The sequence below is a fragment of the Bactrocera oleae genome, chromosome 6, assembly GCF_042242935.1.
Source record: "Bactrocera oleae isolate idBacOlea1 chromosome 6, idBacOlea1, whole genome shotgun sequence".
Lineage (NCBI taxonomy): Eukaryota > Metazoa > Arthropoda > Insecta > Diptera > Tephritidae > Bactrocera > Bactrocera oleae.
In genome coordinates, this window is record NC_091540.1 from 5,823,738 (window position 1) to 5,837,493 (window position 13,756).

Consider the following 13,756-nt stretch of genomic DNA (forward strand, 5'->3'; position numbering starts at 1 on the left):
GCCTGTTAATCATAGAATCTTAATTTAGATGACATTGGTTTATATATACCTATGTGTAATAATCATAATACAGAAAATTACAAATAACCTTATATGATTTTCATTTTAGAATATTTTTGAGTTTTAGTTTATTTAAGGTTAGGTTAGGGCTTTAGGAAGCAGTCACGCGCTACTCATAATGCCTCTCAATGCATAGAAGATAAATTGTTGACTTATTAATAACAATATATGGCATCCATAAAGAATTTTGCTCAAGTGTAAGCTATGACACAGAAGGCTCTCAAACTTAAGACTCGCAAAAGCTAATTTTTCCGTGGTTATCAATAAAGAACAAATAGATTCCATATTTGTACTTACCTTCCATCTTGACTGAGAACTCGAATTTCGTAAAGACAGATAATCAAGATTTTGAAGATGTAAGTCATCACATACAAAAAAAATTTAAGCTCAGCTTTACTTTCAGTATAAAGTCAAAGAGTCAAAGCAAAAGCTAACTTTTTAAACATGGTGTCTGCTGGCTCTAATTGATTTCAAAATATAATTAGTACGTTTCGGAAGCTCTGGTTTTGTAAGCTCAGCTCAACAATTAATATACGAGGCTTGATATATGCTATTTTTTCTGTTAACTTTGCTAGAGCTCAAAATAATTTCATGTCTTGATTTCCTTTCAATCGAGCTCTTTTTATTCCCTGCTCGGCTGTTTGTATATACGCGAATTAGTCCCCCAGTTTTTAAGATATCATTCTAAAATTTTGCAAGCGCCTTTTTCTCCCCAAGAGACTGCTCATTTGTTGGAACCATCGATATTGGATCATTATAGCATATAGCTGCAATACAAACTGAACGACCTAAATCAAGATAAAGATCTCCTTATAGATTTTATACTATAAGAAATGCATATATGTGTCGGCTATTATAGCTTCGGTGCAGCCGCAACTAACGTTTCTCTTGGCTAAACCTCATATAAAGTGCAATAAATCTTTTTTTATTTTAATATTGAGGTTTCGTGTATATTCTGGCCTGAACTTGTGAAGGGTACTGCCTTTGTGAAGGTAAAGTTAGGATATGGTAAACTAGTTTCAAGAACAGCAAGCCATAACGTGACAGTGCTTTATTCTTCCGTTTCCGAAAACGTTACTTTCTCTCACTCTCTTGACTCTCATCCCTAACACTCATCACAACAACTAGCTACATTATTGCTTGACAAACCAGCTCCACCGCATTTAACTGTTTTATAACAGCAATTCTTGAAACGAAAGTGACACATGCACATACATACATCTCCATCTATATTCCTAGTAATAACTCTTCAACTCTTCATTCTAAGTAATTTCTATGTAACTATACTTGTATATAACTGCACATATATTGTATAAGTATACGCTAATTCTGCACAACAATAAAAACAAACATGATTTTGTGCACAATTGTGTAATTATAGCATTAATTATTTATTTGCGAAATTATAATCTCTTTTAATCAAATTCCATTTGTATGTAAGTATAGGTGTTGTCCATTGTGTATGTGTGTGTAGTATATAATTTTTTTAATTTGAATTGCTTAGCCATTGAGGAACAATTATCGAATTACAATTGTTCCAAGCATTGACATGCATAAGTGTAAGTATGTATGTTGGTGTGTGTATGTGTTGTTCAAGTTCTGTGCATATTTAAGTGTGTCGGTATGTCTTTATATATACTATATATGTACAATAAAATGGCGCTAATGGCGCATCAATTATTCAATTTTTAGAAATTATTTCATTTAAATATATCATAATTAGAATTACATACAAAATCGTAGAATTAGACTTAGAATATAAGAATTTCAAAATGTAAATACAAGCATGTACAGATATACATATCCACATGTACATATACATATGTATGTGTATTTACTCAGTGCTGTTGTTAGCTGAATTTTATTTATAATATAATATTTGGTCTCAATTATAAATATCAAGCTTCAAGTTAAATGGTTTTTATAAAATAAAAAAAACTTTGGAAATCAAATTTTTTTAGTCTGTCATAACTACTTTTTTAGGTTAGGTTAGTTAATAATCAGCTTTAAGATTCTAAAATATCCATGTTGTATTTTTGTTGATATTATATAATGAATTTACTTTTGAAAGATTGCGTGATTTTTATTTGCCGAAAAAACTATAGTTTTGATATTAAATTTTTATAATTCTTTTTTACAAAGAAAATTCGTTAATTTTACAAAAAATATTCGTTATAATTTTACAACATTTAATTAATTTCTGTAAAAAGTGTTAATTGATACATTTTTTTTCATTCAATTCCATTAAAAGTAAGCTTCATGCAAGTTATGATGACTCATTGTGAAAGTTCAAAGCTTTTATAGCAAGCTTTTGCTACAAAAATTTTCATTTAAGCTTTTACAAATGAATTTAATAAATTTATACACCGTTAAAAGAAGACTTAGCTAGGTAAGGCATTTTTTTATATTGTATAGAAGCTCAAAGCTTTCATTATTGGAATTCTCCAAAACGTTTGCTACTTTTTAACACAAAAAATCTTTGTGCGCACACCTTAAGTTTCAGCGTTTTTCCTTTTCAGGGTGAAACTTCAAAATTTACTAGCAAGCTTTTGTTAGTAAAGTTAAAAACAAAGGTGAAATATTAAAAAAAATTGTAATTTTTACTTTTTTGAAATTTGCACAAAAAAAACTTATAATTGCTGGTAGTAACCTTTATATTTTTTAGTACAATATAAAAGCTCAAAGCTCTGAATATCAGAATACTGTACAAAGGTTAAGCTTTAGCAAATCGTAAAATTCTCAAAATCAGCAATGATATAAAACCGGTTTGGTTGCAGAAACTTTTAAGAAACTCAAAGCTTATTCAAAAAAGCGAAAATAAAGCCAATTGTCAAGCATGTCCATTTACCTAATTAAATTGCAGTTTTCATAGAAAATGTAAATTAGTATGAAAGCTCATAGCTAAAGCTTTTTTGAATAAGCTTTTGATAGAGAAGTACTTAGCAACTATTTAAGATGCAAGCGTTGGAAGTTTCTGATCGAGCTATGTTTTAATTCTAATTTATCTAATATCTAAATAATTTCTGTCCGAATTTTTATAAATCTGAAAAAATTAGTAAAGACTTTGCATTCGAAAGCTTTCAATTACTTATTGCCATACGTAAATGTATACGTTAAACTTTTACATTTAACTTAAATTTCTGAACTTTTACATTTAACTTCAATATCTCAGAATGTTTTAAGAGCTTTAGCATTGCATTGTGAAAATCTTGCCATAATTTAGTTATAGTAAATAAGGCCAGACAAGTTTTTGAATTAGTTACTATTATTGCTACAAATAAATAAATATGGGAATTTTAAGGTTTGTAGACTTCATAGCTTTGAAAAAAGCTCAACGAACTTCATTGTTTTGATAAAAGCTTCAAAGAATGTCACTAACATGTTATATGCAAAATTTTGCAAGTATTTTCAAGACATTTTCTTAAAATCCAAAGCTGCAAGCAGTAGTATATTTTATATATAATATATTCTTAGAAGCTTTCAACTAGCAGAGTTTTTAGACCATGCTTTGCTTACAGCTAGCAGTCAACGGGCATAATTTTATACTTCAATATTCCTTCATTACAAAGTGCTTATCACTGAACTAAACTAATGTCTATGCATAAATAAATAATGGATGAAGAGTGCGCGCTGCCTTAACAGTCAGCAGTTCATCTATAAAACAAAATAATTTTGCATTACATTTCAATAATTTATAACGTTATATATGTTTATATGTATATATAAAATTGTATGCAAAAGTGCAAAATATATATAGGATTTCTTTTTGGAATAGTAATCTTATAATAAAAAAAACGTAAGATAAAGAGACTAGCAGTGCTAATTGAAGCGTAGCCATATAGCCTAATTTCTCAAGTACTCCACAAAACATTAGTTGTATTTTCCATTTACAGTAATCTCCTGCGCTTAGTTTCCATCTAAAGCGAGATTGAGACCACCGCCGGCATCCTTAGACGGCGTTATTTTCTCCAGTTTCAGTATGAGCGCAGTTATGACACAAGCGCCTGCCTCTTTCGTAAACCACGTCATGTCTTTGAGTGACGCGCTCGACGCTGAGCCGCCACTAATGCTGCCTGCGCCACCGCTGCTGCTACTGCTCTGTTCGAGCGTCAAACCGCTGCTCGACTCATGCGAATGCAATAAGTCCGCCGATGAACGACGCTCCAATAAGCTAAGCGCGGCCGCTGCAGCGCTCGATGAGGCTGCCACCGCGGCGTTTACATTCATTTTGCTGCTATTTGTCAGGCAGAGCGATTGCCGACGCACGTACACTTCGAAAGCGGTGCCGATGCGATACGAATGCGAGTTGACATTGTATTTGTGTTGGCTATTCATCGACACTATGCCGGCAGCGTTCGGTGAGAAGTGCAATTCGAGACGCGTGCCGGGCTCATCCTTCTGATTGCTGAGGCTCGTGTGCGATTCGCAACTCGACTCCAGCGGTAGTGGTTGGCCGTGATCGAGTATGGCGCGTATTTTGTCGACACGTGTCATGTAGTAGAGTGGCAACCACTCGCCAGTGTCGAGCGAATGTTGCGCGGCGGCTGTGTTGACCGTTTGCTGATTCAACTTGAAATAGACCCAACCGTGTAGCTTTTCCGAGGTGAATGCATTGCAGTGCGCACAAAAGCATATGGGATCGCTTAGCGGTTGGAAAAAGGATTGTGGCAAAACGAGTGATGCACGAAATTGTTGCACCAACTTCAGATATTCACAATCCTTACGTTCGATGGAGGGTATCGACTGTAGTGAATCAAATTGTGTGGACGTTGATGTCGCGGAGAGTGAACCGTAATTTGCCGATAATGGTTGACTCAATTGCTGATAGCGTAAGCGTAACAAATCATGTTGTTGTTGCAATAGCAACAAGTGATCCAAATTATCATTGTCCTCAAGATCATCGTTATCGTCGTCGTCGTCATCATCGTCGTCATCGTCGTCCACATCAACTTCTGCTTCGGCGCGCTCCTCAAGCGCATTCTCGTGTGCACCAACATTACCCACAGTTCCCTCCGAGTTAGCAACGCTCACGCCAGCGCCAGCAGCAGCAGCAGCTGTAGCGCTGGCAGTTAAATTGCTATCCGTTTCGTGCGCACGCTCATTAGCTGTCATATTATCGGCTACCGTCGTATTCGCATTTGCGCCATGTATACCAACGCTGCTGACTAACTGTTCCAAAGCATCCAAATTGTTTGAGGATCGCTGATCGCTGAGTAAATTCTCTTTGGAACTGCAGCGTCGCAGTTCGCTCTGCAGTGACATACCGCCAACAGCGCCGGCCTCTTCGAGCGCCTCGTAGTCTTTATTCGTATCATGGACGTAAGAAGCAGTGGTTGTTGTAGTAGTAGCGCCGACATTATTACTTGAGGCAGCTGCATTGGTTGCGGTGGATGTTGAAGCCGCTATAGTGTCAACAATAGCGCCACCTGGCGTTGTGGAGTTAGCCGACGCATTCATTGCGTTTTGGAAACGTTGCGTACTCTGACTGCGTTGTATGTTGAGATTGGTATTGTGTTGTAGTTGTAACGACTCACGTAGACAGCTGAAAATGAGAGCGTGAAAGAAGAAATTAATTTTATATAAAGCTGTATTACATTTATAGATTATGTATTATAGATTATAGCTGAATTGATTTAGCTATGTTCGCTCAGTTTTTGAGATATCGATCTGAAAGTTTGCACACGTTCTTTTTGGAAAATTTTTTATTTGACAAGCATTTAAAATTATCCAAGGCAACGCTGCAATGTCCGAACATATTGTTTAGATCATGCCACTATAGCACATAGCTGACATATAAATTGAACGATCAAAATAAAGATAAATACCTTTTTATACCCTTTTATGTTATATGAAAGACACCTGTAAAGCGTATTATAGCTTCGGTGCTTAATACTTAACAATATAACTCAACAATAACACATTTACATACCACGAAGTGTTAGCCGCATTCGACTCAACAGCGCGATTTTGCTCCAATGTACGATTTTTAATAGAAATATTCAACAATAAATTCTCCGACACGCTCTCCATCACCGACCGATTCCTGTTGAGTATCAAGAAATATATTTAGAATTTATAAAAAATTTAAAAATATTTGTTTTAACTTACATTGCAGCATTGCTGGTACCGCTGCCCGCAGCTACAGCGCCCACCGCTCCTACACTGGTTTGCATTGCCTGCTGCTGTTGTTGCGACAGCTGTTCCGTTTCCTTTTCATGCATCTCCAAATCGGCTTTTTCACATTGTGGCACACCACCATCTTGCTCCTGCAAATTGTCATATTCCAACGCGGCTGCCTCCTCAATGATCGGCGTACTATTGCGGCCCACATCATTGCTGGTAATTAGCGATATTTTCTCACATTTTCCGTAGAGATCGAAGACAGGGTAGACGTGATTGGGTAAACCGGCCGCCAAGTCCTCCAAATTAATGGAACCAACCATTATTACTGCGAGAGAAGCTTGATAAAAAGAAAAGACATACAAATATAGGCCACGCACTCACCCAACATGCCGACATTGGAAAGTGTCATGGTGATGACTGTGCCGGGCTGTATTTGTTCTAGCGCTTCGCCATACTTCGAGGCTATTTTTTGGCCATTTATATTGATGTAATCGTGGGTGGCCACCCAGCACGGACGCTTACAATGCAAAATTGAGATCGGCAATTGTGACACGCTTGTGGGTTGCGGGCACGCTGCGACCACACCGACGCCTATCGTGCCCTTCCATTTCGGATTTACAGCGTCCACTTTGATCTGTAGGTTAAAAGATTAATTACATATTTGATAAAGAAAAAATATTAAAAAAAAAAAATTAATATGTATGTATATATAAAAAATACAATATAAAAAAATAAATATAAAAAAAAATAAATAAAAAAAAAATAAATAAAAAAAAAAATAAATAAAAAAAAAATATATATATAAAAAATGTAAAAAAATAATTATATACGTATATTAAAAAAAATGTATAAAAAAAAATATATTAAAAAAAATATAAAAAAATAATTATATATATTAAAAATTTTTTTTTAAAAAATAAAACCAAAACAATAAAAAAATATATATATAAAAAAATATATATATAAAAACATATATAAAAAAATGTATATACAAAAAATATATAAAAAAATATATAAAAAAAATATATTAACAAAAAAAAAAATTTTTTTAAATATAAAAAAAATATATTATATACAACAATTGTTTTTTTTTTTAAATAAAAAAAAGACAATAAAAAAGCTGTTGTCCACTCACACTAATGCTTTCGCCCTTGCATAAAGGTTTGCCGACAAATACGACGCCTTGATTGTAAGACTGCACGCGCATCGCCGAACGATGTTCATCCAACAGACGCACATGTTTGCCATGTAGCTCGGAGAACTCGTAAGTTTGCATCTCCGAATCGATTGATTCCAGCATCGAGTCTTGCTTATTGAGCGGATCAACACCAAAGTCGAGCGAGTCTTGTAGGCGTAAACTACACGGACGCAACGGTGAGGTTGGACCCTGTGAAGAGATCACTTGCACAGCCATGGTCGAACCTTGTAGCTCAACAACGACGTAGACATCCTAGAAACGGGACGAAATGTACTATTAAATATGTATACAGTAATAATATATGCAGCACCGTTACGCACATTGGGCACATTCTGAAACTGTATATTCATGTCCTCCGAGTTCAACAGTATGCGCAGCGTGCGCGCCGGCGTCAACTCGAGCGCAACACGATCGCCGACACGCAGCCACTCCAAGGAAGCCATTGAACGCTGCAGCAGCGTCGAATTGTGACGCACCTCATTGCCAGATACATACCAAACATTGGCAGGAATGCGTTTAATACTTAACGGTATATTTTTGCGCACATAATCGTCGGAGAGATTTAAGTCGGTAACGCCGATATTGAGACAACCTTTGAAAAGCAACAAAATTTTAAAGTTAAAAAAAGTGTAGACTACAACAGTTACGAACCTGCAAAAAGCGGATTGTGCGAGATCAGTTTGATTTCGAATGGCGCACCCACACTAAGCGGATGCTCGGAGAAAACCACACAACGCGAGAGTGCCGCCGAAGCGCCGGTAATACGTGAAGCCACCGTCCAGCTTTGCGATAATGTCACATTACCCGATATGCAGGTCCAACGATGCTTCAATTCCGACGTTGCCGGCTGTATAACCGATGTAGCTTGACAGCTTTGCGAATTCTCGCTGGTCGCATACGGTGCACGTATATCGGGCTGCGACTGTGTGAGCGTCACTTGCGCACACTGCCCATACAAATCGATTACTGCCCACACATTGGGCATGCGACACTCACAAGCTGGTCCCTGATCGACGCCATCGATGAAGAAATGCACATAATCGCCATTACGCATTACACCAACACGTGTGCCCTCGCCCAAGCTATCCAAATCGATGAGCACATTGGAGCGTATAGTTTTACGATTATGAAAGATCATCGAACCACAGAGTATTATCATATCGTTGGCATCCAAGTCGGTTGCATTGGCAGCAAGTTGTATATCTTCGGGGCGTGTACCCGTCACACCGATCTCTATGTTGCCCGACCAGTGACGCACCATGGTATCGAGCGCAACCTCGAAGAGTTCACGCTGACGTAGTGGACGATTACTGAAGACTATGGCATCATTGAATTCGGCCAGCGAATTAGGACGGGAAGCGGTGAGACCGCCATTTGAGATGCCAGCATTTTTGCCTAAAGCAAAAAAAAAAATTGTAACAATATAAACCATCACAACAGCGAACTCGATTAATTCATTCAACACACCATGTATGGTATGGAAGCGCAAGGGTGGCTCACTGTAAAGCGTTGTATTGGAGATGGTTGAATTTCCCGTATCCGGACTGCCACATTCAGATGTGTCTATTATGCTAGCCTGCGCCGCCTGCCCATAGAGATCGATCACACCAAAGACGCGTTCGGGCACATTGGTCGCTGCCGGTCCCTGATCCACGCCATTCACCCAGAAATGTAAGGTGCCATCGTCCTTGCGCACGACACCAACACGATCACCTACCTGCAAACGGTCAAGATTTTGACCATATTGCTCGATGACCGTAATGCCGTTGTGCATAACACCATTGCCAGTCATCATCCAAGTGCCCGAGCTGTAAGGTTACCAATCAATTAGGTTTTAGTTTTATTTTTGAAAATATTTTAGAATCTGTGTTATTCTGGCGTTTCCTACCGCACATTGGTCATGGTAAACGGAAAGTCCAACTCTTCAGCGCTGTGCGTGGTCACACCCATCTCTACGGAGCCAGCCCATTTTGTAACGACACGTTCGAGACGCACTTGGAATAGCTCGTTTGGACGTAAGGGACGACGTGTTAGCACAACCCCATTATTGAAGTCATCAGATGCGCTAGAAATATGAAATATAAAAATATTATGATATTATATGAGACAATATAAAATTATTTAAATGTAAATATTAAATTAATATAATTAAAAAAAAATTAAAATATATTAAATATTTAAAAAAAAATATATTTAGTCTAATAAAAAACAATGTATAGAAAGAATTACAAAAAAAAATTATGGGAAGAATTTAAACAAAAATTAAAATTAAAAAACAAGTAAAATATTAAAAAATAAGTAAAAAAAAATCTAAAAATTTTAAACAAAAAATTAATAAATAAATAAAAATTACAAAATTAATAAAAAATAATAATTAAAAAAAAAAAAAATTAAAAAAAAATTTAGAAAAAAAATTTTAAAAATTTAAAAAATATAAAAAATTAAAATAACAAACTAAAAATAAATAAAAATTAAATTTATGAAAAATTGAAAAACAAAAAACAATTATGGAAATTAAAAAAGAGTTAAGAAAAAGGAATTTAAAAAAAAGTATGGAAAAAATTAACAATAAATTTTAAAATTAAAATTAAAAAAAATATATATTGGAAAGAATAAAAACTACTATAATTTATGGTAAAAATAACAAAATAATTTATGAAAATAATAAAAAAGAAACCTAGTTAAAACGTTAAGAAAAAAATTATGAAAAAAATAGAAAAAAATGTATGTAAAAATTGAAAAAATAATTTATGATAAAAATAACAAAATAATTTATGAAAAAAAAATCCATGGAAAAATTAAGAAAAAAACATGATGAGAAAATTAAAAAAATAAAAAAAATGTATGAAATTAAAAAAAAATTATGAAACAAATTAATTTGAAAAAAAACTTTTTAAAAAGTAAAAAAAAAAATTTTTTAATTATGGAAAAAATTAAAAAACAAGATTATGGAAAGAATTGAAAAAAAAAAACAAATCATGGAAATTTTAATTTTTTGTGGAATCAAATAAAAAAAAAAAGTTTATGAAAAAGATTTAAAAAAAAAGTTATGGAAAAAAAATAAAAGACTGAAACAATTACAAAAAAATTCGAAAAAAACTTAACACATATTTTAATACATTAATTAAATAAATTAATTTTGACTAAATAATATATATTGTAAAAAATTGTATAAAAAGCATTTTTCTATTAACAAAAATATTTTGATATTTGTTATATCAAAAAAAATTTATAAACTAAACTGTCTTTCAAGCGTCAAACTCACTTCGGGCGCAGCGCTGTGCGTCCACTATGTGTGACCGTAGCATGCGAACCACAGATCGGATGGAAGGTTAGACGATCGTCATTACGCTGCGTATTGGTGCCAGATAACGTTGAGTCGCCCAACGCTGCCGCTGCAGCAGCAACCGCTGAATTGACTTCACCTTCGGGGCTAAGCAAACTCAATACAGGTGTCGGTGTAGCCGAATTCGCCGTGATAAATACAGTTGCTGCACCGATACTATCGATTGCCGTATTGCCGCTGTTTAAACCCGAAGCGGCTGTGAGTATAAGATTATTGCGTCGTGTTACTAGATTTTGTTGTTCACGCTCATCACGATCCACAATCGTCACCTTGGTAGTCATGCCGTATAGATCTATGACACCCCAAAGCGTTTGAGCAACACGTGTTGCAGCCACGCCCTGATCCTGACCATTTATATAGTAATGTAGATTTCCATTAGACTTGCGCATCATACCCACACGATCGCCTGCAAAATGCGCGCATAAAATGGTAATTGCAACATTTATGTATACAATTTACCTTCACGAAGTTCATCTAAATTGAATTCGCCGTACTGGCGCCGTGTGCCCTTGCCATTTGTCAGTATGCCACAGCCGGACATCATTATAGTGCCGCTGCGCATATTCGTCATTGTGGCTGGAAAGTGCAGCACCGATGGATTGTGCGTAGTCACACCAACTTCAATAGAGCCGGACCATTTGTCCACCAATTTATCAATGCGTATCTCAAACAGCTCATTATCCTTTAACGGCCGATGTGTCATCACCACACCATTGTTGAACTCATCTAACGGTCGACGGCGTTCAGCGCTGCGACAATGGGGTGAAAGCTTCACAAGCGAGCCGCAACGTGTGTGAAAACGTAATCTATCCGTATCATAAAAGTCACCAACGTTTTGCAACGTTGACGTGTTATTCGCAATCACTGCCGCAGCCGAGGAAGCTAACGGTAAAGCGCTATGCAAGCCAGTTTGCGAAATGGCGGAAATTGCAGCGGCGCCTGCGCTGCCTAGACTTGCAAGTGCGGCATTAATATCTGAATTCGTGCTCATGGTTGAAACTAGACCACCGCCACTGCTATTATTGTTGGCTGTACAGGCGTTGTTTGTGGTCGGCGATGCAGCTGAAACTACAGTCACATCCACACTCATCGGTACGTCGATATTTTGCACAATTTGATGTGCTTGCTGGACAGATGTTTCGGCGTAGTCCTACGTAAAAGAAAAAAATTTTGTATAAAAAAAAATAATAAAAAAAAACTTAGATGCCCAAATGCAAATTTTATACACTCACCCCTGAGCCGCCCACATCCGTAGGGCAGAGTGATACTTGCACACAACGGCCGTACAAATCAACCAATGCCCACAATGTCTTGGGCATATTACGCGCCGCCACACCTTGTGGCTCACCATTAACATAAAATACTAATTCATTGCTGGAAGTGCGCATTACGCCAACACGATCGCGTTCGCCCAATGTCTCCAAGTCAGTGCCATAGAATTCTATTAGGCAAACGCCGTCTTTGCGCACATCGATGCCGGACATTACCCATGTGCCGTTACGCATTGCCGTAGCACAGGAAGGCAGTTCCAACTTCTCTGGCGATTCGGATGTCACACCAATTTCAATACTGCCACCCCAAGAATGGTTCTAAATTAAAAAGTGTACATAGTAACTTTAATTTGTATTAACCACTTGCACTCCTGCATACCAACCTTCTTCTCAATAACCACTTCGAAGAGTACATCGTCTGTCAGCGGTTCGGCGCTAAAAACCAGCGCATGACTAAAATCACGCACAGAACGCGCTGCCGTGCGGTTGCCATTGGAAAGCGTTATACGGCGTCCACAACGATGATGGAATGTTTGGAGTGCTTGTAAATTTATGGCATTAGAGCCTGCCGTTGCACCGATACCGCCGCTGCCGGACCCGCATAACCCAACCGCACCTCCACCGCCTGTAGCCATTAAATTCGCACACAAAACCAACAACTATTAAAAAAAAAACTTTCTTATTTGAGGTATTGCTACTCCCAGACAATAATTCTATTAGTTAGCAGAATTCTCGGCAAATGTACTGCCTTTGTTGTCTGCCTAGGCACTGAAAGAATCGATCGTTTTCGCCGCACTATTACCAGTCACTGACTCCGCCCGTTTCGCACAACACCCGCACACCAATGTAAATGGTTGCTATTCTTTAAATTTGCAATGAAAATTTCTGTGAATTTTTCTTTATCGTATATATACAATTTAAAATTTTAATTTTCTTTCAATTTTCACGAAAAGTGAAAATCTTATCTATTCTACTTTTTTCTCTTCATTCACAGGCGCAGCAATATTAAAACAAACTGCCGTTGACATAAAGATGCGAAAATAAGAAAATGAAATGTCTGATAAGAAAACAAATATTTACGAATGATAAGTGTAAAACAACGCAAAATGCGAATTTGGAATAATAACAAAAACTGCTAATTTAGGGAGTAAAAAGCAAATAAAACACAGGTACTGCCAGGTTGTAAAAAATTCAAAAGTATTTTAAAAATTGTATTTAACTTGAGTTTGAGTAAATAATAAATTAATTTAAATGCACTGCTATCGACTTTGCTGTTATCAATAATTAACTCAATATGCAAATAGAAAGTGCGTATATGTTAAATTTGTTGCAGTTAATTTTGTGTACGAATTGTTTCTGCATAATTGTGAATTGCAAGATGAGTAAAATCAGCTGTGTTTTGTTTATATTGCTATTGTTGCAAAGACAATTGCCGATAGGTTGTTTTTTTATTTCTTTTTTATATTAAACTATAATGTTGGTTATAAATATAAACTTATTCATAACCAGTAAACAGAAATTGCAATTTAACATTGTTTAGCGAAATAAAATTATTACTCAGCGCTGCATCAGTGTTAGATCGTCGAATAGCAGCCATGACAGTGGGGCCTACGTAACCAGAAAACATCGTTTTTTAATACAACCAGGAACTTGCAACTCGCTGTCATTCCTCAAAATGGACGAAGGTTTTCTGTAACTTATAATAGACAAAATTTTCTCCGCTAACTACTTACTGCGCGCGTTCAGTGTAACAAACTT

The 13,756-nt window shown here is 36.2% G+C and overlaps 1 protein-coding gene across 1 annotated transcript; it reads right to left on the minus strand.

The window, feature by feature from the left end:
• Window positions 1–1,415: 1,415 nt before the first annotated feature.
• On the minus strand, window positions 1,416–13,004 carry Neurl4 (neuralized E3 ubiquitin protein ligase 4). Its single transcript, XM_014240896.3, has 13 exons — window positions 12,382–13,004; window positions 11,960–12,316; window positions 11,187–11,877; window positions 10,647–11,133; window positions 9,270–9,446; window positions 8,849–9,189; window positions 8,033–8,776; window positions 7,702–7,973; window positions 7,319–7,633; window positions 6,565–6,817; window positions 6,169–6,508; window positions 5,990–6,103; window positions 1,416–5,602 (listed from the first exon to the last, which is right to left on the minus strand). Exons 1-13 carry the CDS (start codon window positions 12,631–12,633, stop codon window positions 3,967–3,969), a joined length of 5,979 nt encoding a protein of 1,992 aa, XP_014096371.2. The 5' UTR covers window positions 12,634–13,004; the 3' UTR covers window positions 1,416–3,966.
• Window positions 13,005–13,756: the final 752 nt, after the last annotated feature.